Source organism: Astatotilapia calliptera, chromosome 8 (assembly GCF_900246225.1).
Source record: "Astatotilapia calliptera chromosome 8, fAstCal1.2, whole genome shotgun sequence".
NCBI classification, from domain to species: Eukaryota; Metazoa; Chordata; class Actinopteri; order Cichliformes; family Cichlidae; genus Astatotilapia; species Astatotilapia calliptera.
This window is the reverse complement of record NC_039309.1, coordinates 6,270,306-6,295,569: the sequence shown is the minus strand read 5'-3', so window position 1 is coordinate 6,295,569 and position 25,264 is coordinate 6,270,306. Positions and strand designations below refer to the sequence as shown.

The 25,264-nt window shown below is 38.3% G+C and overlaps 2 protein-coding genes across 27 annotated transcripts in view; one reads left to right on the top strand and one right to left on the bottom strand.

Moving 5' to 3' along the window:
- Positions 1-25,264, top strand: part of ank3b (ankyrin 3b) — a 176,265-nt gene that overhangs the window by 54,094 nt on the left and 96,907 nt on the right. The window lies entirely within an intron of this gene.
- On the bottom strand, positions 18,825-21,932 carry LOC113028121 (microfibril-associated glycoprotein 4-like). Its single transcript, XM_026178147.1, has 5 exons — positions 21,796-21,932; positions 20,721-20,918; positions 20,241-20,337; positions 19,896-20,063; positions 18,825-19,759 (listed from the first exon to the last, which is right to left on the bottom strand). Exons 1-5 carry the CDS (start codon positions 21,799-21,801, stop codon positions 19,509-19,511), a joined length of 720 nt encoding a protein of 239 aa, XP_026033932.1. The 5' UTR covers positions 21,802-21,932; the 3' UTR covers positions 18,825-19,508.

The following is a 25,264-nucleotide window of genomic DNA, read 5'->3' as shown; positions in this document are numbered from 1 at the left end:
GTCCAGTGTTTGAATCCCCTTGACAACTTGCGCGTATGTGCTTATTTGTCCAAATGCATCTTTGTTTGTGCTTAAAATGCTTCCCGTTTGCTCTTGCGTGCACATGCTGACATTTGGGCTTTTGTGTTTGTACACATTGACCAGCCCGAGGCTATAATTAGTTCAGGGTTAGCCACCTGTCACAGAGAGTCAGTACCCCTGACCTCATTAACATCAAGGTCAAAATGGACATCACTTCCTTGGCCTACAGGAAGTCAGCTAGATGTGAGTTAGCTGTGCTCTCGTGGTGATTTTATTAATTTATTCATTGGCAATTAAGCTTTTATGAGAAGACATGGTGTAGGAATTAAAAAATAATAACTTAAATATAAGAAGTCCATTCCTACATCTGCCACTAAATCATTTTCATAACAGATGTTTGCCCATATGTGCTTAAAATTCTTTACATAATTCCAAAGAGTAGTCTCAGAGGAAAATCTTGCCTTAAAACAACCTAAGACATCGGATGCAGACTCTGCTGTTTTAGGGAATCTTTCAACTCGAAAAAATTGCGTAGACCAGACTAACTTTCATATGGCTATAGGAACCCTTCACTTCTCTTGTCCACTTTGAGCAAAATTGATCGGTTCATTGGAACAATTTTCTGTGCAGTGTCTTATGTTGGGTTTTGTGAGTTGAAAAAATAGGACGTAAAATCTGTCTTTCTTTCAGTTTAAGTGGAGAAAATCCTTGAAATTAAGCAACAGATCAGATTGTGAATGCCACCTTAAATCAACTGTATTCTTTTTCGTTTTTATATCCACTCATCCTAATGGAAATGATAGGATGAGTGAATGCTGCAACTAATGGCTATTTTAATTATTTATATATTTTGCAGCTGGAGAAAATGGATTCACAAACTCCAGGAACAAACAATATAAATCAAATGTGTGTTTTATACAGTAACTTAACTAAAAAATTAAATGTCAGTACGCTTTGCAAAAATGTCAAAGTTGTCAAGTAATCAGTTAAGCAAATAATACTTTCAACTCAAAAGTGAAACATTCAAACAGTCTGAAATGACACTAGTGCCGTTTGGTCAGTTTTAATTATAGTTGGGCATGGGTGTCTCTCTGAAGTGTTGTACAATTTTCTTTCTTTCTTTCTGTGCAGTGTGTTGGCATCTGATAAGCCTTCAAACCCATTGATCTATTTCTCCAGCTGTTTTTCCTGGGTTATATATTTCTTGTGAAATTGTTCTTTTCTTGGAAACCTGACTAAACCTGTGAAACACTGATTTTTTTTTTTTTTTATCAACCCAGACCATGGTCTTTTTCTTAACCCAAGTAGTTTGGTACCTAAACACATTTCTTCTCACCACTTCTTATCTCCCCCAAGAGGACTTTACTTTTTGTGTCCATGAACACTTATGAATAGATAGGTTTTTCTATGTATACAGAAAGAGAAAAGTAGTGTCCCTGAAGAAATATCAACAACATGAATGCCACAAGAATGTTGTATAGATGTATTTTTTCAAAGAAGTTTAAAACCATGGGAATGTATTTATTTTATTTGCCAGGTTGGAGTCATTCTTTTGAGAAGCAGTAATGATCATTGGCTACGTAGAAGGGCAAATGCAGCAGTTAATGATGTGCCATAAAAACACTGCATGATAATGGGGATTCATCAGGAGGCTGAAAGAGCTGAATTTGAGTCGGTTTGGTTACAGGTTTATGGTTTTACTATAAGGCAACAAGTAATGTTGATGTAGTATAATGTGTGTATTCTGACGTCAGCAGTTTCCCGGTGTTTGTGGCATAACCTTGTCATGGGGATATCAGCTATCACTGGCTCACTCAAGGTAAATCTATAACCCCGTCTGCCCAGGGCTAATTCTTGGCACCAGGGAGCAAAAAATATCTTCTCCCTCCTCGTCTCACATCGCCACAGTTATCTTTAACTCTCCTCACTTTACTTGATCTCTCTCTTTTCTCGTCATCTCTCTCATACTGTATGCCTGAAATGGCTCTTCAATGTTGATTAAATAACACACTTCCATTTTCGATCATAAAAGAACAGCTAATTATAAAGAGTATCAGTATCATTGTTGGCTGTATGTTAAATGGGTCACTGGAGTCACAGCATAATCTACCACTAAGGATATTTAGCTGCTTCCCATTTGCAGTATAATAGATGGATGTAATAATGGTGATGTCTTGATGTTTTAGATGTAGATGTGACACGTAAGGGTTGAGCTGGAGCTTGTGAGAAAATTCATGGGCTTAGTCAGAAGGAACAGAATGAACAGGGAAGTAATTTTTTAGGTCAGGGTCAAGGCTTCCTTAGACTTCTGTAGAGCAAAAAATCTTTTTGCAACACCCTTTAGCCTACTTACTTTAATCCTGCACAAAATGCAGTTGGCTTTTGTGTTGGCTTCACTTTTCAATCATGGAAACCACGTCCATCTTTTATATCATCTGTTTTGCCACCAAACACTTGAATTATTTTCATGGCTCTACATAAACTTTCCAGCACTTAAACCAATTTGCTTATTGCCCTTTGCTTTCCACCCTTGACTGATCACACTGGTTGCCTAGGTAACCCTGTAGCATACAGTATTTACCAGCCATTTAATAGCAATTAATTGTATCCTTCACTTCATTGATCATTTAAGTTGCTCACATTGAAGTTAACAAAAGTTTAACCTGAGACCTGGTCACTTTACACCACCAGTGCTCCCAAGTGGCTGAATGTCATTGACTTTCATTAGTCTCTTCTTACCATGTTGCTACTAGTCACTTCCTGTGGACAAGCCTTAAGGGTTGCTCTTCAAAATATATATGTGTATATATATATATATATATATATATATATATATATATATATATATATATATATATATGTGTAAAAATACTTTAAAACTCTTGAGTAATTTTCATTTTATACAGCTGGTAATTTAGAAAAGTACTTTACTGGGCAAGTACTGCCTGTCTTGCTTGATCGGCTGGAACACCACTGATCCCAACCTACAATACGTTTGTTTTGTTTGTTTGTTTTTTCAGTATGAAAATTAAAAATATAAGTGTTTGTTAGTAATGTTAGAATTAAACTTTCTGATAGTACTTTTTTTAACCTCATTATGCAGTGAATCATATTTTAAAAATATGATTCACTTCTTGACCAAGATATTACACGAGAAGATTAATACCACTATTAAATTATTTAGTTTAGTTATGACACAAATAGAGATGTCAGTTTGGCATTTTAAATCAAGCTATGTGCTTTGTAAGCTCACTCATGACTTATTTGTATTGCTTGCAGTTTTCCTTTTGCCACATTTTTTTAAATAGTAGTCAAGATTGCACGAAATCTTTTTAACTCTTACTTTGTTTTTTAAGTTGCTTCAGTAATGCATACAGAGGTTATAGATCTTCACTGTCCAACACTGTTGATGGTATGGATGTTACCAGAAACTGGAAAATAGAAGTCATGCATTAAGAGTTCCACTGAGATCAGTGCACTGAAGAGCCACCATTAATGCTATTAGATGCAAGCTCCAGACAAACATGAAGCCACTCAGTGCTTTCAAGCCGGATTACATGAACAAGTTGCATCTCTTGTAGCAATAAAGTCAGCATGCTTTTCAGATTGGTCAGCTGGCTGGTAAACTGACTGGCTGAGTGGCACACTATGGTTAGCCTGATTGATTTATACATTAAGAGGCTGTTGGATCGTGTGTGACTGATTAATGCTCTGCTGTGTATTTGCTTTGTCAATAGTCTGACTGACTGACTGACTGACTGACTTAGCACAGCTAAAACTACACGTCACTGTCTTTAGCTCATGGTGGTGGAGTTTTCCTATGTTGGAAGCATAATGGACTAATAATACAATTTTTTTTTTTTTGTTGAGAAAGTAATTTTTGTGATGCCTTCCAGAGTAGCAAAAGACTAAAACCACTGTGTGGAATAAGATGGGCTTCAAGCCAGATTGAAAACACTACACTTAGTGAGAATTGTTGGCATTACTTATTCATCTCCTGGTTATTTCCTTTATTATTTTGGACACTGTGCTTTTAGTGATTGTGTTACTCCAGTTTGTGGCGGCTTTACTTGACCCCTGCCTTGTCCTCAGACTTGAAAGTCAAACAGAGAGTCGGCAGGATACATTTAAATTCTTACCATGTATTACGTGTTTTAAGTCTCGCATGAGTTTGAAGTGTATTTAATTATGACTCATAATCAAATTTAGGGAGTAAACATGATTAAAAGGGCAGGGGGAAAGTGTGATGTCTAAATAATCTATAGATCTATAGATAATACTAGATAAACAGATCAAATAAGAACGATTCAGTTTAAAAAATGGACGGTATAGACTTTTCAGTTAGCAACTTTATCAAGTCAATGGTTTTAATTGTTTAGTCATTTGGTTTTACTACTGGAAGTGTCTGGAGAAATATCCAATTTTGCGTCAGCATCAGTGTTAATTATTTAGTATTTTAGCATGCTAGTTTCATATGAAGATGCCAAACATAGTAAGCTTTATACCTACAAAATATCAGCATTTTTAAGTTGTCATAACATGATGTTCAACACCTTCTTACTCCTCGATCATTGTACACTTAGTGAGGAATTCCTTCTTTTCATAATTTAATCAAGAGAAACTCCATAGCTTCACTTTCCAGCATGCTGGACGCCGGGATAGATTTTATTGTCAACCAACTGCAAGGGCCTGGGAAGGATCACGGTTATCGGTCAAGTGTTTCGTGCCCACAAATTAGAATTTCGTGCGCACGTTATACCTATTTCGTGCCCTCGAAATAGTATTTTGTGGGCACAAATAAGTATTTCGTGGGCACGTTATACCCATTTCGTGCCCATGAAGTAGTATTTTGTGGCCACAATTTATTTATTTTTTGGACCATGTCATCAGAGGGGCTCCGTAGAAAACAGAAGTCACAAGACCTAAAACTGTTTGATTGGGTTTAGAAAAACACCATATTTTGAGTAAAAATAGAACAGAAATGAAGTTCTCCTATCTGCAACACCTTTCTCTACTTCTTTAATACGGCCTTTGTGTACTATGTGTATCTTGTGACTGAGGATACCGTAGCACTTTTCTCATGGCACAGTTTTTGTATATTGAGGGATTTTTATGGAGCTCTTTGGATCCTTCAACACTTTTAGAAATAGCTAAGGAAGCAGCATCACACTGGCATTGTGATCTCTTTGGGTCCTGACCCAGCATCAGTATGTGATGAGTAGTGTGTCTGGCATGCTGATACAGAGGGAGTATGGACCAAACTGCTAGCATGGCTATACACTGATATGAAACAAATGTAAAAGCAAATAAAGATATACTGGACTATCTGAGAGGATGAACCTGTATTAAACTGAATATATGGATTGAAGAGAATGAAATCCAACAAAGGTCTCATACAGGGAGCACTGAGCTCTCTATTATTTCAAAGTGAGACAAGAATTAGCAAGGGGGATGGGGGGGGGTGAGGCTGGAAAGACGCTGCCTCTTCTGAGGTTTATTTTTGGGAAGGACTCGATTCTGGCGTCTTTTTTTTTTTATCTGCTGCCGCTTCTCTCCTCAACTCTGCTCTCCCCCTACCCATCCGGCTTTATCTTTCTCTCTCTCCCTCTTTTTTTAACCACTCTCCATCAATGCCCTGCCTCCCTCCCTGCATGTCTGTCAGCTGGCAGAAGGCTGTATTGTTCTGCCACACTTCTGCTTCTGGGACTGGGGGTTGGAAGCAGGACACACAAACACACACACAGACACACACACACACACACACATGCAGAGATCCCCTGTGACCATGCATTGTACCACATTAATCCCCCGACACTTATTTAAGCCAAGATTCATGTCAGAAGCCTGCTCTTCTTTCCTGCTCTTCCACCAGCGTGTTTATATCTCTTTGTCCTCCACTCCATTATACCCGCTGCCCATTAAAATATTCAGTCCTTGCATTTCTCTTTGTTGTCTGTCTTTTCTGAGCACACATGCTTGTATTTTTTATTGTTTGCATGTTGGAAGGTTTGCATGAAAGAGGACAGAATTTTTTGCTTACATTAGTTCCAAGTAAACTTTGTATTTTGGGCTGTTTTTATGACTATTAAGGATACCGGGATTAGCAGTGGGGGAAGGGGACATGCATTTTCACACTTTCACCATGCGAAACCAATTTAATCTTCTCCCCAATTGATCAATCAATCAATGTGATGGCCAATCTGCCACATTGTCCCTAAGGCATATGGTGATGCGCCAGTGAAACAGAAACACAAGATGAAACAAATATTATAAATGTATCATATTTAGAGCTGCAATATTTAGCTGATTTTATTGGTGAGTGGTCTAAAAACTATCTGCAAACATTTGTTACTGATTAATGGTTTAGATATATATTTTGAGTGGATACCCCCAAAAATGTCTGTTTTCATCGCTGAATGTTTTTCCTATATCTATTTAATATTGTTAACAGAATACCTTCAGACAAAAACTAAACACAATATTGACATTAGTGGCAAAAGGGGCATGCATTGCAACTATGGGATGTCAGTGAATTAAGTTCAAATAAATGTAAATTCAAATATTAAATAATATTTTAATATTACAGAAGTCCAAAAATATTTTAATATCAGCAAAGCTAAAGCAAAATGTCAAATTCAGATTCACATACAAAATGCACTAATGAATACGTAAAGAATAGCAAATATTAGATGATATTAAAGTTGCTCAGTATAACAGTTTAAGTTTTAGTAGAGAGTAAAAAAAACTGTGTTTGTGTATGAGGAGAGTGGTGACAATTCAGGGTTATACAAACTGCTAATAATGCACCAGTTTTCTAGGCGATTTCACAATTTTTTTAATCACGGTGACCTACCAGTGTTGATTTTCTTTCTAAGAACTATAACTGATACCATATGCAAAGAAAAAATCAACTTTTCTTTTTCTATTATTATATTTAATAAAGGAGTAAAGTACAGTTGTTAGCTTCTTCAAGCTGGGCATGTTCAGCTGGATGACGGTGATTTAAGTGTCTTATTTAGGTTTGTTGTTACGTATGAGTTTTTGGGGGGTGGTTCCCTTATTGTTTTGTGTCTTCCTCATTTACAGTGAGAGTGTGAGTATCTATTTCCCCGCATCGCTGTGTGCGTGTTGTGGATGCATGAAACAGACTGGTTTATAATCGGTAATGTCTGAGACTGATCGGTTGGTCACTGGTTTGGGCTGAGCAGCCTGACAATTCATCGTTTGTCGTTCCAGTCCCTGGCCTATCAAGTAGTGCATCTCTAGTGTTAACACAAGAGAACAGATGCTCCTTTTCTATACAGATGTGCTGCAGTGTAAAGAATTAATGCATGTGATATGAAAGAGTTCCTGTATCTGTCCAATCAGTTTGTTACCAACTTTTCTTTGCTGTCTCTCAAGTAAGTGGTGCAGAGGGTAGTGAGAACTATCCATAATGCATAACAGTTTGTTCAGTGAACAGTTTGCAGCCTTCCTAATTAATTTATTCAGTTTGTTGGTGTCACCAGCTCCAATGCAGCCCTCCCCTCCAGAAGACCACAACATAGCACGCTGCGCTCCCCACAACAGGAGATCTCTACTTCCTTAAGAAACACAGCCTGCCAATCTACTTCTTATACGTACCCACTGTGTTCATCTCCCAGTTGAGCCTGTTGTTGAAGGTGCACACCCAAGTACTTGTTCTCGTCCACCACATCAACACGCTATCCTAGGATAGGCAGCCCTGATATGAGCTAAAATTACTCTGACATGGGCAAGTAATTAAATCTCATCTTTGAGGCAAGTTACTGTCAGCTACAAAGCAATGCACTTCAAGTAAAAGTGATATTTTTATACACTGTGTCACCAGCTTTTCATGTTTGTTGTTGGGGAAGGGCAGGTAGGTTGCTGAAAACAGCAGCCTGCTCTGGCTATAACAAAGCTGATACATACCGTATGATGAATACATAGTATTGCTGCAGTCCATTTAGCCAAAATAATGATGATTAGTGCAGCTTTGGCGGTTGCTAATTTTACAAAATAATTCCTACTGTGAGGCGCTGATTGGGCTGCAGCGAGCTATCACTCTATTATCTTTCTTGACAGCCAGAGAAGGAAAACTAACAGTGACTCACTAAAAGATCTATTAAATGGTTTCATCTCAGAGCTGTCAACATGAAACCCACTCCACTCATTTCTCTTCATGCTGTCTGATTGTTGCAGGGGTTTTTATCACCACTTAGAGAAACTCAGTTATCAAGCTAAAACAAAAAGAACCCAAACTTTTTTTTTATGTCATCAGAAGAATGCAAAGTCATTTGTATGATAACATCAAGATTTAAAAAGCCACATGTGAGCATTTACAAGCTGCAGCAGCAGATGCCAGCAATGTAGAATCTGATGGGACGGAGCAGAGATAACAGAAAAGGAGTAACTTAACTGAGGAGAGAGCATTATGAATAATAGAAGGACTCCTCTACAGAGCTGAGCAGAAATACAGCTGGAGTAGAGATGTGAAAGGAAAGTAATAAGATAAAGGAACGTTAAAGGAGAAGAAAGTATGTGCGAACTGTAGAGATTGCAAACACCTGTGTATAGGAAGGAAAGTTGTATGAAAGGTTACATGTCACCATATTATGCCATTCTTGTGGCACCAGGATATTATGTTCACTTTAACATGGCTGTGAAGGGGGTTGCTGTGCCAGAGGATTGGTGCAGAGCCTCTCAAGCATTGTGATTGGTGGACCAGGAAGGCAAGAAAGGGTTGTTGGGGATGCGGGGGAGAGGTGATGCATAACACAAAAAGGCAAGAGGAAGAGAAAAATATATATGATGAAACAAATTGAAAAGATGGGGGAATTAGAAAAAGCTTACTGAGTGAGATTGAGTTAGATCAAGGAGAGCTACTGATGAAGTAGCAGGGAAAAGTAGGGAAGTGGAGAGTAGGCAGAGTGAGGGCGAAAGAATGACAGGGAAGATGAGGATGTTGTTAGTTAGGTCTTTTATCCTCCCTTCCTCCGCTTCCCTGCAGCCCTGTTCTCTCTTCTCTCCTCTGCAGTGGAAGATCGACACCAAGAACTGGGACAGTCCATTCATTTAGCACACACACACACACACACACACACACACACACACACACACACACACACACACACACACGCATACATGCACGAACACGCAGTTGCGTTTCAACAGATTTAGCTCATCTTGTCTTCTCATTTAACCGAACCCTTCATTATTGTTGCTTTTCCATTTCTACACACAGATTAGTGCTTAGCACAGAGACAGCATAATGCAGTAAATTGAATTAATTTGACTAAAACATATTTATATCCATGTAACTTTTACAGGCAGGGTTGCTGTGCAATCGGAATCTTTGTAGAGGTGTTTTGCAATTCCTGTTGTTCATATTAAGAATGTTGGAGAAACTTTTTTCTCTATGTACAACAGAAGCTGCTTTTCTTTCTCCACTTTTTGTCTCTATAGTTTTGAGATATTTTGATCTTTGAATGCTAAGCTTCTGGGGCAGGTATTGGTTAACAGGTCTATTATAGAGAACGGTGACTACATTGTATAGTCCGTAAAACCAAAAGAATGAGCTGAAAAATCATTAAAAATGCACACAGAGCTGAGGAGGAAGGGAAAGTCTGGTGGAAAGGAGAAGCAAGTGATTTATTTGAAGGTTTGGATTGAGATATCTATGTTATCTATAGTGGTTTGGGGTTGTCAGTGGGGTTTTCCACTCATTCTGCTTGTCAACATGTGCTGGACACAATGTGGCTTGACCCTTGACTGTTTGGTCAGGGACTCAAGTGTGTTAAGAGCAGTTAATGTACTGCAGTCCCAAGCTGCTAGATCTGCACACAAGTGCAGAAGAGTTTATAGATAGTTAAGTTCACTTTATTCTAAATATTCCCAACGGTTCACATTTAAGCTCTAATCATATTACTGTATATAAAAGATGGACATAGTCAGATTTACATCAGCCATGGGTTTGTTAAGTCCTTTCAACTTTTATTTCATGACTGTCTCTGTTTGTTTGTTTTTATTTGGGGTTTTTTTGGTGCTACAAACTGCTAACTAGCTTGGTTATCAATACATGCATATCCTTCATTGCAGAGACACAGTTTGTACTTAGAAGCTACTTGATCAAATGCAAATAATAGAATATCAACAACACTAAAAACTTGACCAAGAGATTCAAAATCTATCTGTCAATCAAAGCTGCCACGCCCAGAGTAATATTGTTAGTACTAGTTTATTTTCACTTGAAACGTGGGCATTTTAACATGGCAGTCTATGGGGATGTGAGGCCTCAAGTGGCCACTGTAGGTACTGCAGTTTTGGCACGTGTTGGCATGTGCCAAGCACCAACCTCAGAGACCAGTTTCAGCTTGGTTTCAGTGGTAAAAAAAAAAAGATACTGTTTATTATATTTACCACACTCTTCCCAGAAAGGTGTCATCCCCGTGCAGCCCTGCAATTCCTGGACAGAATAAATGCTGAAGAGCTGGTAATCAATATGTATTTCTTTTTTTTAGAAATACAGTTATGTTGTAAAAGAATTACAGAGGGTGTTATATGGTGGAAATCAGTGGCAAAGATATCAAAAAGTAGATTTGTTATTAGGGAGTTTCTAGATTATCTGAAATGGGTACGAAATCACAGGATACTTTCATGTTTCAAGGCTGTGTGTGCTCTCTGTGGGTGAGGTGTCGATGCGTGGCATGGGTCCAGCAGAGAGTCACGACACAGACAGGATGTGGGTCTGTGCGCGTTTGTGGTTGAGAGGGAAAAAAAACTACGCCTGTCTCCTGCCCTCCGCTGTATTCTCCGGGCAAGGCGGACATTTTGAAGGTGAGCGGCAGGAGACCTGTGTGGATCAGACTGGACAGAAACAGTGAGACTGACAGAGGCTTGTACACTTACAGACAGTTCACTGAACGCATTGTTTACCTTCGTGTGTGTGTGTGGCAGAACAAAGGGGAGGCTTGTCTTGTCTCAGTTAGACAGTATCTGGTAGCGAGAAGTGTGGAGAGGCCGCTGGCACTGGAAACACATGGAACACATTTAAACTTTGATTTAATTCATGCAAAATATTGACCTTGCAATTAACATGACCTGGTATCATTCAGATATCTTGACACAGCAGATGAAATTTATCTTCTGTTTTTAGATAAATGGATTTACAGCTTCTGTCAACCAAGTGCAAAATATTTTCTTTTCTTCCATTTAAGAGTATTCAGCATGTCTTGTTTACATGTGTTTTGTCTTTTGTTAATATAATAATTCGACATGCCTAAACCTGCAAAAAACCTGGAATTGTCTAACATTATTTTAGCACAGAAGGAATCACAGCTAAAAGATCAGCTTGATACCAGAATGTCGGTAAAAAGGATACCAGTCATAGGCCGTGACCTGTTCTGACCAGCCTCCTTCTTCACATGGTTACATGGCCTTTTAAAATTTGCCCAAAATGCACTTTCCCCTTGCAAATGATCAGAAAATACTTATTTTCATTCCTCTACATAATAGACACGAGACAATTAAGCTTTAAAAAGTGCCAAAATTTAAATCACCTCTATATACTGTACTTCAAGGTTTTCTAGCTTGGAAAAAAATTCATAGTATGAAGGTAACTTTGCATTAAATAGACCGAAATTATAGTCTAAAAAAACTCTTCTAATTCTGAGTCGGTCATTCTTTGCATCGAATGACCCACCTTTGAATGCGTTGACTGCAAAAACAGAAAAATATTGCACAGTTGTACAGTAGATGCAGTAGATACAGTAGAATATATATAGATGCAGTTGGATTGATGCAAACAATATCAGCAGTAAGTTCACATTCACAACAACATCAAATATTAAAACGAGCTGAGTGAAGTTTGTACAGATGAAACTGTTGAACTGATCAAACTGCAGGCAGCTGAGCAAAACTGATGTGCTAGAAATCCAGATGATCAACCAAAAGCCAGACCTTTAATGGTTCAGGAAATCAAAGTGTAACCAGTTTGGCCTTCATTGGTGAAATACTTCACTTTTAGTCTTTAAGTGCTGTGAGGCGCTGTTGTTGTGCCATATAAATAAAATTGGATTGAATTTTACTCGGGGAAACTTTTGACCGATGAATTATTTGATGGAGCGTTAACTGGTATAACAGCATCTCATCTCTCAGCATGAAGTCATACATCAGAAAATCCCGTGGGTGTTTCATAACAGCAGTGAGCTTTTCATAATCCTTTTTCACTAGGCTAATTTTTCATAGTGTTATTGTCTGCTTTTTGTCAGTGAGCGTTCAGTGAGACAATAGCAGAAGACAAGATGTTTAGTCCCCGGAGGCTGAGGTGAGAAGTCTCTGCTTCTTATTATTTTCATGAAATTTTGAATGCAGCTTTACTGCCTAATCTGCAGCAACTGCAGTGGCAGAGGAGGTGATGTGAGGTTGACGCCCACATCCATCGACTGAGGAGTGAATTATTTTCCTGTGATTCATCTTCAGGGCCATATGAAGATGCAGAAAAATGCAGCAGTATTACACAATATGCACATAGACAGAAGGTGAATAGTGGCAATCTGTCTTGCTCTGTGGTATGACACTCCTCCTCGTCAAACTGTAGATCCGAACATCTGGACACCCAACACAAAATATCCCAGACTGACTTTTAGCACTCATCATTTCCAATGGGATCATTGGTGTAGAGAAACTTTTTATTCAGTTAATTTGATAGAGAGAAAAAAACAATTGTGATCATACTCAGGCAAGTCAGGCGGGAATAACTTATGCGCTAAAAATTATTTTCAGACACACCTGTTCTTATTGCAGCTGTTCACACCGACCGTTCACGCTAACCAGTTTATACGAGGTGAATTGTCCTTGGAGTATGAAAGAATATCTTAAAATTTAAGGAACCTCTCGTTCATGTTTATTTGATCAATCTTTCCAAAAAAGATTCTTGAGATTTTCTTTTCGGATTTTGTAGCAAATTAACACAAAGTGAAGTTGTAACCAAAGTGAAATGATTGGGCTCGAACCGGCAACCTTCCGGTTACAAGACGAACTGCCAACTCTCCGATATATATATCGCCAATATTTCAGTTTATTACGATAGCTGCAGCATGTCATGAGCTTGTTGTACCCATAAGTTCTGGTTTTACTTCAGCTATCCGTGGCTGACAAAGGACGCTTAATTAAAAAAGTGTAGGACATTAAAATGGGAACCACAGCTCGCTGTCTATGAATGATGATGGTCACTTGGCTCGAGACTCTGCAAAGAGAGGAAAAAGCAATGCTGATGTTGAACATTCATCTTAAGTGCCCTATTGATTTACTGAGCAATTTCTTAATTAGCTTTGTGCTCTGTGAGCTGCAAAGCTAAGCTCACCGCTCACATAGTGCTAGTCTCTGTTTACTGAAGTCTTTTATTGTTGAGAATCAAGCTGATAAATAAAAAGCTTGTAATACAAATTTAATCTAAAATACCACAAAATTGATTTGTTTTTTAATGCTTATTCTTTATCAGTCAAACTTTAGATAATAATACCAGAAAAGTGTTACTTAAGTCCATATAAGAATTATCAAATTTTTTTGGACATCTCCCCAGAATCCAAATATTGTGATCATTATCATGCGGATAAATTAGTAAAATTAAAAGAGAAAAACAATAAATCTTAACAGTTAAGAACCTGAAAACCAGTGAAGTTGTATTTGATAAATGGTATAATTATTAGAGTGTAGCTCACAGATTTTCTGTTCAGTGATTCATTAACAAGGTTAAACAAGGGGGGGGTAACAATATACAACATATTCAGTTCTAGAATTTATATTCAGTGTTAATTGTAGCTAGGCTCAAACTGTTAATGCTATCTTACTTTAATAGGCAACACTGTTATATGCAAAACTAGGGTGGCACTAGGGTGCGACATGCCTGGATGAATCCTGCTGACTGATTTTGGTTTTCCTCTGAATTATTATGATTTATTGTTACTTGTGTTGCCTGCAGGAGGATTATGACTTATCCAGTTATATATCTGCATCCATTGGACAGAGGGACTCAGAATCTGAAAATTTGTTGACTCTGGTTAGTGATATGTGATACTTTGAGTGTACCCCATAATATACAGAACAGTAAGATGGCAGACTTATATGTATGTAGTTAGTGAAGTCCGACGTCAGGCACAGCCTGCCATGGTAAACATGCTAAACATTGCTTTTTTAATATGCTGATGTTGGCTTTTAGAACTTATGTATCCGAGCACAGCCGCTGCCAAGAGGGATCTAACCTCTTAGCCTTGTTAAACTCTAATATCAATATATCCCAAAAATCCAATATCAGTAAAGCTATTTGTATAATGAGGGAAAATTGATGTTGCAAACAGGATTTTGTGTGTGCATGTACAGACAGTGTGATTGTTGACTTGCACAACACACTTACTGCTCATCCCTGCTGATGCATTACGTGCTATGCATGCTGTTGGTCCCGGGCAGATGTTAATTTATTCATGACCAGTGCTCTGTCTCTGTCAGGGAAGATTAGCAGCGAGCAGTGGTACTGTACCTAATCCTATCCTCTCTTTTCTTCATTTTGGACCTTATTGTGTTTGCTTGCTGTCAAGTAAACCATATTGAAATTAACTCTGCTTTAAGGGTGTTTTGGGGAAGGCTAAGAAAACACGACTGACTTCTGTCTGAAGGTGTTTCTATCTCATTTCTTGTTTGTCCTTTCTTCTGAGCAGTCAGTCAGTCTGTCTGCTTCTCAGTGATCATACGCACCCATATAGACGTGCAGGGAGCCTTACATCAGCACAACCCTGTAATCCAGCAGCAGAGCGACGTCATCTTCTGCCATCCAGTGAGAGGAGCGGGGGACGGGTTTGCCAGCCAACTGTAAGGAGACCTAATGAGGCATAGGGCTTCCTGATGCATGGTACATGTGGTTTCAGCCGGCGTTTTAACTTCTTAAAAAGACACTAAAAATATAGCCAATTTGTCATTCAGTCATGGGAATGTGCTTCAGAAGAAGAACAGATGTGGAGTCTGTCACGATGAGCTGCCGTGAAATGTGAAAAGAAATGACAGAAAAGGGGAGTTCAAGAGTTGCTGTGTTTTTATCCTCGTCCATCTGTATCTCAAGTGCTGTGAGAATACAGAGACTGCAGTAGCCAAGCAGCCAATCAGATTGTGGCACTCAGAAGCCAGTCAGAGGCAAGACAACAGACATGCCCAGAAACACACAGGTGCTTTCATCTGCTTATTCTGCGCAGATTTTATAATATACACAATAATGGATGAGACTGTTTATCAAAGAAACACAGTTTTATGTTGCATTCTTATGCAATCAAGACTTTATTAAAAATGACTTTTGCATAAAGTAATAAAAACACATTACAACAAACTGAGATAGGACCTTCTGTTTAGATGTTTTACACTCAGAACTGGATTTTTCTTTTACATTTTTTACAAAAACGTTTTTTCTCTCTTGCTGCAGTTGATGTAGTATTACTGAAAGGCCACTAGGGACTGATAGAGGACCTGAAAAATGAGCTTTGTATTTGTGAGACTGTGCACACTGTAATGGTTTAGTTAAAATACTTAACACTTACACTTAAAAGCAGTCTTTTTTGCAAGTGCATACAAATTTTAATGTTATTCTTATAGTTACAAGATATATATTTTAAATTCCAACAGGGTTGTAGACTTTTAATCATCAACAAGTTTGGCTTCTGGGTTCAGCTTCTTAATATTTGTTTTTTCTTGAATGGTTCTAAATTGGATATCACAAACTCTACAGCAAGTCTGAGTACACTGTTTGGAGACTGGTTGCCTCCTGCCAGACAACCTGCACAGTCACCTTGGGTTCACCTTGCATGCCTCGCCTCACCCAGAGGTTAATGGGAGGATTGCTCAACCTCGGGGTCTCCAGTTGTTTGCTACAACTGCTTGCAATCGGTCACTGAATGCAAAAAATCACCACAAAATCGCCACAATTTTATTTTCTAGCTGGGATCCTATTTTGTGTTCTAGTGTGACTGAAGCACATTCAGCAAAGATATATAGTGCAGAAGAAGATGCTCTACATTTTCACTAGTAGAGCGTCTCCTTCTCTATAATTTACAATATTCTGAAAACTGACTGGAGGGCACGTAGCAGAGTAGCATCACAGCTGTGTAGTGGTGTGTTTGGTTTAAGTTCTTACCTAATGTGTAAGACACATGGCTGAGCAGTAAAAAACAAGACAAAATATAGAATATTTAACATGAATAGGAATCCGGCCAGACAGTCAGTGCAATTTCTTTCTTAGTCTGTGCTTGTGATCTCTATATATCGGTACCAAAACATTTTGAGGTTTAAAACCTGCCTCTGCTGATATAGCTGTCTGTTGCTTTACCAACCATCACTATGTGTGTGTGTAACATCTATACACCATTGTACACAGATTTTACTGGTGCCAGTCCCACCACATCCATGCCATGTGGGTTACTTTCATTGTCAGTTCTTATAGTTTTAGCATCAAAAGGCCCCAACTGGCCCACAACATTAAATGAACTTGTGAAATTTAGGAACCTCAGTTGCCATGGCAACCCATCCTTCTCAAATTCTTTTTGCCTCCCTTCACAGAAGCCATAAAATACCAAATACGGATCATTAAACTCTGTGTGTGGGGGGGGAGTGTGTCATGGTTAACTCTGATTCTGTGGAGCCTTCTGTGAAATCCTAGGCGCAACATACCTGCGGTGACAACAGAAATATATTCCTCTCTTTGTTTATTCCTGGAGTTCATACACATAAAATAGTGCTGCAAATTAAAAATATCTTCAGGGTTTGTCAGGTTCTGAGACATTTTAGCAAATCTTCAACACTGGAAACAGCTTCAGGCTAAAGAAAATGTGTTTAATAAGCATTTAAATAAGGGTATGACCTCAACTAACAAGGTTAGCATTTATAAGTTATACCAGTGAGTCAAAGCTGTGTTTTTCTAATTTTAGTTGTGTGTGTTGTTAAAGATGAGAGCTAATCCTTAATATTGTTATCTCAGACACGTAGTTTTCACTGAAAGCACAGAAGCCCCACCCACCTGCTATTTAAGCTTTCTGTCTATGAAGGGCAGCCAATTGGAAGAGGAGTAATTAAGAGCTTTTTTCAGACAGTGGAGGGCACAGTATAAGATAAATGAGGACTTTGAACTGCAGTACACCTCTGGACCTCTAATTAGCCTCTATTTAAATAGAGGCTGATATTTTCTTGACAAATCTTCACACCAGAAATAAACAAATTTCCCACGTGTGGGACTAATAAAGGTTATCTTATCTTAACAAACAAACAAACAAAAACATTAAATAGATTACAAATGTACTTTTGTGTTTTTAATACGATTAAACAGCCAAGAAAAATGTGTTTAAATAGCATACGATAATAGAAAAATTAAAAAAAAGACTACATGTAACCAGTGAAAGCAGGACTCAATAATTACACAAAGCATGGTGTAAATCCAAACAGGTTCACTAATATCACCCAAATAACATCTAGCAGATATGCATTTAGCTCACTTTTAAAGCATCTGTGCAATGTGAATGTCTTCAAGTCAAGTCAGGCTTTAGGCGGCAGCTATAGACAGTTAGAGCTATAAAAGATGGATGTAGCTTTTACCATGACGTCATCCACTGGTTTCTGATGTGCCATTTTGAAGCCTTGACATGAGTGTTTCTGCTGTTGCCATCTTGTATGCAAAAAGCCAGTTGTGACGAGCAGGGCCAGGTAGGGCTGCTCAATTAATCGAATTTTAATCACGATTACGATCTGGGCTTTCAACGATCATTAAAAATGACTGAGCCGATTATTAGCCCCTCCCTCATTTATCCGCGACACCTTAAAGGCCGGTCCGTGAAAATATTGTCGGGCATAAACCGGTCCGTGGCGCAAAAAAGGTTGGAGACCGCTGATTAAGAGGACCCGAGGGAAGCTCGGAAAGCTAAGCAGAAGTTATTTGGAGAGTGACTGCCGTTGGTTGAAAAGAGAGTTTAAAAAAAAACTTCAGTGGTGTTGCACACTATTTTATATTATTTTTTTAAAGTCATTGTTAACCCTTTAAAGCCGGTCAGAGCAGCATGCTCCGTTTTGCGTAACTATTTTTAAATCCCTGTAGAACCTGAACCGTGTAAGCTAGCGCAATAATTTGTTTTGCATATGAAACCGGAGGAGTTGTACTTACATCTTATGACATCAGCTTGTCCTCGGTCACGGTTTCGTTCCACATATAGCTTTGCAAAAATTGCATAAAAAGCGCTTGCAGCAACAAAAACATAATATTCCAGAAACACGCTTTGCCGTTCCTATCAGCTGTTCGTAACACTTCCCACAGTGAAATGATGCACATGCTGTTTTCTTTGCAAATTTGCATCATAGGATTGTTTTTTGTTTTTCCTGCAATATATAAAAATTGCTGTATCTCCAAAATAAAACTATGAAGACACTCAAAATAAATTTCCTGTTGTTGTAAACTATTTTTTGCAACTTTATTGTATTTAAAGTTTTGAGGGATAAACCTCTTAAATTTCTCCAAGTAGAAATATATGTAAACAAAACAAAAGCGATTTTCAATTTTTTTTGTAGTTTATTGCACTTTTTTGCAATTAATGTAGTTACTATGGACTTAATGCATACATATTAGTAAAATATGGGCTATAACAGTTGTATAGCAACTTGAAATGCTCCCACAAATGGCACTACAGCGTGTAAAAAAAATAATATAAGCTCTGGTGGACTTGGTTCTATAGTAGGTCTTAAAGGGTTAAATAAATATCGTCAAATAATCGTGATCTCAATTTCAGTGAAAATAATCGTGATTATCATTTTTGCCATAATCGAGCAGCCCTAGGGCCAGGTCTGACGGTGACTTGTGATCAACATTTCATTAACAAATGAAAATGTGGTTTCATATCATAGATATACAAGATTTACAAATTAGACTTAATTTAGAGCCTGGGACTGTTTTTTGTTGCGTATGAATACATAATGTTGTGCTTTTTGTCCGTATCTCTGGTGTTGCGCTGAATCTAAATAGGTGGTCATGAAGGAACATGTCATCCAGTGTTATCAGCGCTTTTTGGTCAAAAAAATATTTCCGTTGTTATTTTGTTTGTTTATTTTTCTGTTTGTAAAACTTTATGGAGAGATTTCTTATCTGTCCATAATTTTATTAGAAGTAAGGGTCTTTAAACTTGCAAAGTAAATAATGTTTGGACTCAATCCATAGGAGAGATTTTTCAAAGGATTCTCTATCATGGTTGGTTAGACATTGAACATTTTTGCTTCATATCATAACAAGCATATGTACTAAAGTAAGTAAGATATGAAGACATAGTCCTAATGTTCTTGAAAATATCATAAACTAATGTGGATACGGGGACTATGTTAATAAATACAAAAGTTTCACAATTTTACAAAATTGTAAAATATTTCAAATCTAGTCACATTGCTAGTTCTCCAGGTTGTTGTGTTTTGGTTGGTTTTTATGTAGCAACTGGTCTAATTTTCATTACCATGGTTTTTAGGGAGTATTCAAGCCCTTTAAAAGTTCTCCAGTGCACGCCAGTTAAACGGGTTGAAGGTCCCCACATGTAGATGGCATTGGGGTTGGCAGCATAGCACGAGCTGTACCAGAATCCTCCATAGCACACCATGGCACAGTTCGAAGGATGTGTATCTTGATCATTGTCAATGGTAGTGAATTTCATTCCATTGTGAATACTTAGAGAGTCTCCTGGAAAAACAAAACAAAGCAGAAAACACAAATTTTGTTTCAACTACTAAAAAATCCTAACTTTGTTGATAGATTATGAGTAGATAAAGTAAAAAAAAAAAAAAGTTCTTATAAAAGAGAGAACAAAAAGTCCCACCTGCTGCCCCTTTGATGAAACTTCCCAGGTTTAACTTATATCCATCTGACTCTGGGCCAACAGAGAAGGAGGAGTAATGGGCAAAGACCTTCTGGCCTTCAAAATCTTCCATGTCGACCTTCAGCTCATAGTTCTTGCGTTGGGTTAGCAGATGCATTGTCTCCAGGCCTGGGAAGATAAAACAGTGAGCAACTGTGATCATCTGAAATAAACTGTTTTAGACAAATTTGATGAGTTTGAGCCGATGTTATTGTTGTTAAGAAAGGAGAAAATGTACAATAAATAACAGTAAGGTTTATTGACTACTCAGGCAAATTTAATCCAAAAAAGAACGATGAATTTTACCCAGCCAGTACTCTCCAGCAGCGCTCCCAAATCCGGTTTTGTAGTGCTCCCACTTCTTGAAGAAGTTCACTGTGCCATCTTGTCTTCTCTGAATCACCTGGATTTAACAGAAGTTTCACACAAACTGTCAGTAAAAGGCAAATTATAGACCCCCCAGCAAAAGGACTCCTTTTAGCTTTGCTAACTTCACACAAGGTAACTAAAACTAAAAGGTCTTCTGGTGCTTCTCCCTTACCTTTAGATTTAAATATATCTGTGTATAGAGATGATCCTTGAATAAAACCAGTCACCCATGAGCATAAAAAGATATTTAATACAAAATTCTGACTGTGTTAAACATGAATTTTTGAGCCAAGATGTGTGAAGCAGTTCATAAAGTTAAAATAGGTAAGTTCTGGCCAGATCTCTTTATCTCTTATTTCAAGATCAAATTCAGAAGAGGTAGATTAGTTTGGAAAAAGAGGGCTGAGCAATCCTCACCGTCCATTTTTCTGCTGAGTTGTCGATGTCGTCTTTGCTCATGTCACAGTAAACCTGCACAGGAGAGGTGGAGCCAGCTGGATAGATGGTGTATACTCCATCCACGCCTGCACCACCTCTGTAGATGTCACTACAGTCTGTGGGCAGAGGGGATTGATAAGCTGCTGCAGGCAGCAGCACTGCAAACACAAGTCTGATCTACAGCAAAGAAAAAATAATGTCTGTCAAAGTTAAGGTTTGTAACCGGATCATGCACATTACAGATGATACCTTAAACTTTTAACATTTTCATAACACAAGGAGGCAAGCGGTTTTTAGTGCAAGTGCTAGTGCAAGGTTTTTCTGGAGCTAGTTTAAAGATGAAATGATTTTCATAGTATTAACCCTCAAACTGCACTGAAGATATATTTATTTGTCATGTTGTGTGGACTTATTTGACATCATATTAGTTGAAGATTTGGTGTGAAGTACACAGAGACTTTACCAGGAGAAATTATGGTTGCTGGGATTAGGCCTGTAATCTGAGTCAAGCTCTGTTATCTCTATATTTGATTGCTTGGCTCTCGGGTGGTGCTGAAGAGCTCTGTCCTCTCTCTATCTCTAGATCCTCAGTTAATGAGTGCTCTGCTCCTGCAGTAGACTTGACTCTACTTCTCTACTTTGCCGTCTCTAATTTTATTGGAGAAGGTGGCAGTGATGCAATTTAATGATCTTGCTGGAGTAAATATGCAGTGCAAGGCTGTTTGACACAGTTTTAAAATGGCTATGATTCTCCACAAATTTGCTCAATGGTTGTGTCTCGGATAGATTTTATTTATGATTAGAGCCTCCGGGTTAATGCTAACATGCACAGGGCACTTGTAAGAGGCTAAGGCTAAAGAAAAGTGTGGCTAATATCAGGCAGGCACACACTAAACTAGACTTGAACAGCCATAGAAGGAGAATGAGGTTGCAAATAAATTATTTTAAATATTGTGTCTGTGAAGTTGTAAGAAACTGTAACATTAAAGTATCGTTTGTGATGCATGTGTTTTTCTAAAATGAGATAGTTTAGGCAGCATCATATGTTACATACCATCATTCTTTTACCAGCTTGAAGTGGTTACCAAAGAGAAGCCACTGCAGATCTCCTGAAAAGAAAGAAGAGACAGTTTTAGCTTTTAACAGATTCTATAAAGTTGATTATTGGAGCCAAACATGCAGTGGGGTCAGATACTACCTTACCAGTTAAGTGCTGAACCTAATGTGTTTCCAGAGTAAGCAGCTTCTTTTATATTTGAGCAACTCTGACTGTTTCATCACCCAGTGTTTCCCCCGTGTTTTCCCACATGCAGTAACATAGTGTTTATTTATTCTCAGTATTTTTTACCTCCCTCTCTTGCAGTTTGTGTTAGTACAGCAAATACATTGTATCTATTGTAGTGTTTCCAAAATCCCTTGTCTTTTGTTTGTGATTATCTCATTTTAAAATATCTACTGATTTTGGAAATTCCTTTACAAAACTTATTTTCGCTGTTGTTTTAGGTTTGATTGAATATCTGGGCCTTTAGCTTCACTCTGGTCATTTGCTACAATATTTGTCAACTCACTATGTCAGATAAGGCTATGTTAGTCATACCATTTTGCCTTTTTGTGATTGCAATGTGCCCTTTCATCATAAAAGAGGTGATATGAAATAGGCAAGATAAATAATCAGGAGTTATAATAAAAAGGTAAGCATAGTTTATTTGAACCATGACCTGAACAATGACGATATCAATCCCCCAAATTTAAAAAAGCAATAATTCAGTAAAGTGGCAAATTGTCTTTTTGTCTAAACCTGAGCAAACATACATTTTTGTAGTTTTATCAGTTTTGCTCCACTCTCCACACATCAAATTCATTTCCACTGTGCTATTCAGAAAATAATTTTTACCGGCATACATGCAAAAAGTGTTGGCCAGCTGTTGCCCTGCCACTACTGAAGTCAGGACATAAAATGCTTATAACTGCTGTTATGGATGGTATCACTGTATCTACACATTTGGACTAATTTATTATAAACTGCTATAAGCAGATCAACTCTGACATTCAAAGACACTTTATTTGATGTTTCCAAGACACTAATGCTGCTTACCGAACTATCAAGTTAGCTCAAAACTGACTGCTAACACAATTGTCTCAAGCTTTATTGTCTTGACATGCCTGCTTCTAAATGGATTTTGTCTTGTTTACTGATATTCTCAGTCTCCCTGACAAATTCCTCTATGAAGTTAACCAATGTTGTCTGTCTCTTTAATATCTCCCTAATCTACCTGCTGGACTTTGACCCTTGAAGTCTCTGCTTGTGTGTACTTGTGTATGTGTGAATCTCACTGTATTGGTGAAGAAGGAAGGTCGAGGTAAATATTTTGCGCATGTGTGTGTTGGTGGTTTTTACTCTGACACTTTTGTTGTGTGAGTAGATAAAATGCTGATACTTGACTGCCAAGTTTTTTGCTGCAGTTTATTTTAGGTGCAATGGATTGTGTTAACCGCTCAACCCACACACCTTTTTAGAGTCAGACAGGAATTTTCACAGGTGGAGAGATTATTGTACTCTTATTCCATCCTGCATTTATTGTAAGAGATATGCACACCTACCTCAGTTAAAGTATCATAATATGGTGCACCAGTGGGCAAGCAGCATATAATAATAATGTATACTTTATTGATCCCCGTGGGGAAATAACTTGTTTTTCTCTGCATTTGACCCATTCACTCAGTGAAGCAGTGGGCAGCCACTAAGCAGGTGCCCGGGGAGCAGTGTGTAGGGACGGTACCTTGCTCAGGGGTACCTCAGGGTAGCCGTTCAGTGGACTCGAACCCCCGACCTTCCGATCATGAGGCGACTACTCTACCTACTGAGCTATCCCTGCCCTATATGGCTGTTGTAGCTTTTAAGGTCACACTGTTTTTATAGTTATATAAGGTTAGATGGGGTTAGACAGACCAGTGATTGCCAACCAAGGGCTTACATCCTTCCAAATGGTCACAAGAGAACTGTGAGGGTTCATGGGTTTAAAGGGAAAATGTGTTTCTAGTAAAACTGTTAACTCAGACTTTAAGAAAGACCTTCTATGCTAGTTTCCAACTCCATAATTTTATTTTTGAACTCTACTAGTGTATCTTTGAAGTGATTACAGTTTAAAATAACCCTTAATTTTATTATAAATTACTTTGCGCGTGGCCTCATTTCAACCTCCATCTGAATGAACCAAGTTTCCATTTAGCCAACTTTCTTACAATTTACTGCTAATGGCTTAGAACAGGGTGAGCGTCTGTACTCTGAGCTAGAGCTGTGTGCCTACATGACCCTATGAGGATGTCTGCTCAGTGACATGATATAGAGCCAAAAGCAGAAAAAAATGTCTGAAGTCTGAGTTTTTGGCTCACATGAATTATTTGTAGTCAACCCATTCTTTTCCGCTTATCTAATACAAGGTTGCGGGGATGCTGGAGCCTTTCCCAGCTGTCTTAGGGCAAGAGGCAGGGTATACCCAGACAGGTATTGATGAGAGGCGGGGTCTGTCGTAGGGATAAAAACATGGAGACGGACCACCACTCGCACTCACATTCATACCTATGGGCAATTTTAAATCATGAATTAACCAAACCCCACTAACTGCATGTCTTTGGACTGTGGGAGGAAGCTGGAGTACCTGAAGAGAGCCCACGCAGACACAGGGAGAACATGCAAACTCCACAAAGAAAAGCCCTGGCAGGATGGTGAAATTGAACTCAGGCCCTTCTTGCTGTGAGGCAACAGTGGTAACCACTGCTACTTGGAGACAATATTTACGTCAATATTTCAAATATTCGCTGTGTTTAAAAGCAGAATCTGCCATCATAATAGTTTTTGACAGAAATTAAGGAGAAAGCATGATAGCTTCACTTGAACTTTGCCACTTTGTGGGAGGGGGGGAGAAAATTACATGATAGCTTTGTGTGAGCCTCAGGCCAAAAAGGTTGGGAACTAAATTCTTAAAAACGTATTACATTTTAAATTCCTCTTAAATATAAAGAAGTGAAAAGAACTAGATGGGATTTTTTAAAATTTTGCTTTTAACAAGTAGCTGTTGGCATTATTATGTCTCTAAAAAATAGGGACTAAAAAAATTAAGGACTTCAGAAAGAATCTCTTTATAAAAAAGTCTTGAGTGTTAGTCTCTGTATTTGTTCAGGTTTTACAGCCAGTCTGATGTGCATATGTTTATCTAGACTAGGATTCATGAGCGTGAGTCTAGTTTTTTTATTGTGAGCTCTTTTAAGTAGTAATTATAATAAAACAAACCTTTCTTTAAACAATAAAAACTAAACTGAAAAAAGTTAGTCCATTTGGGAAACTAGACAAACATTTTTAACCTTAATAAAAATCAAAACTTGAAAATAGAAAACTCTTAGCACACTGGCGTGCACACTCAGAGCCTCTGTCCTCTGATCCGGTGCCGCCACCTGGTCTAAGATTAACGCCGGAAGTCTCCTGCCTCCCCCATCCCTCCCTCTCGTCCTCCTCCATGCTCTGG

Excerpts from the sequence above, each read along its gene's own strand:
- LOC113028121 (XM_026178147.1), bottom strand. Across the intron at positions 20,338-20,720 it reads ACTCAGCAGAAAAATGGACG|GTGATTCAGAGAAGACAAGA; the intron begins GTGAGGATTGCT and ends TGTTAAATCCAG. Across the intron at positions 19,760-19,895 it reads TTTCATCAAAGGGGCAGCAG|GAGACTCTCTAAGTATTCAC; the intron begins GTGGGACTTTTT and ends TTGTTTTTCCAG.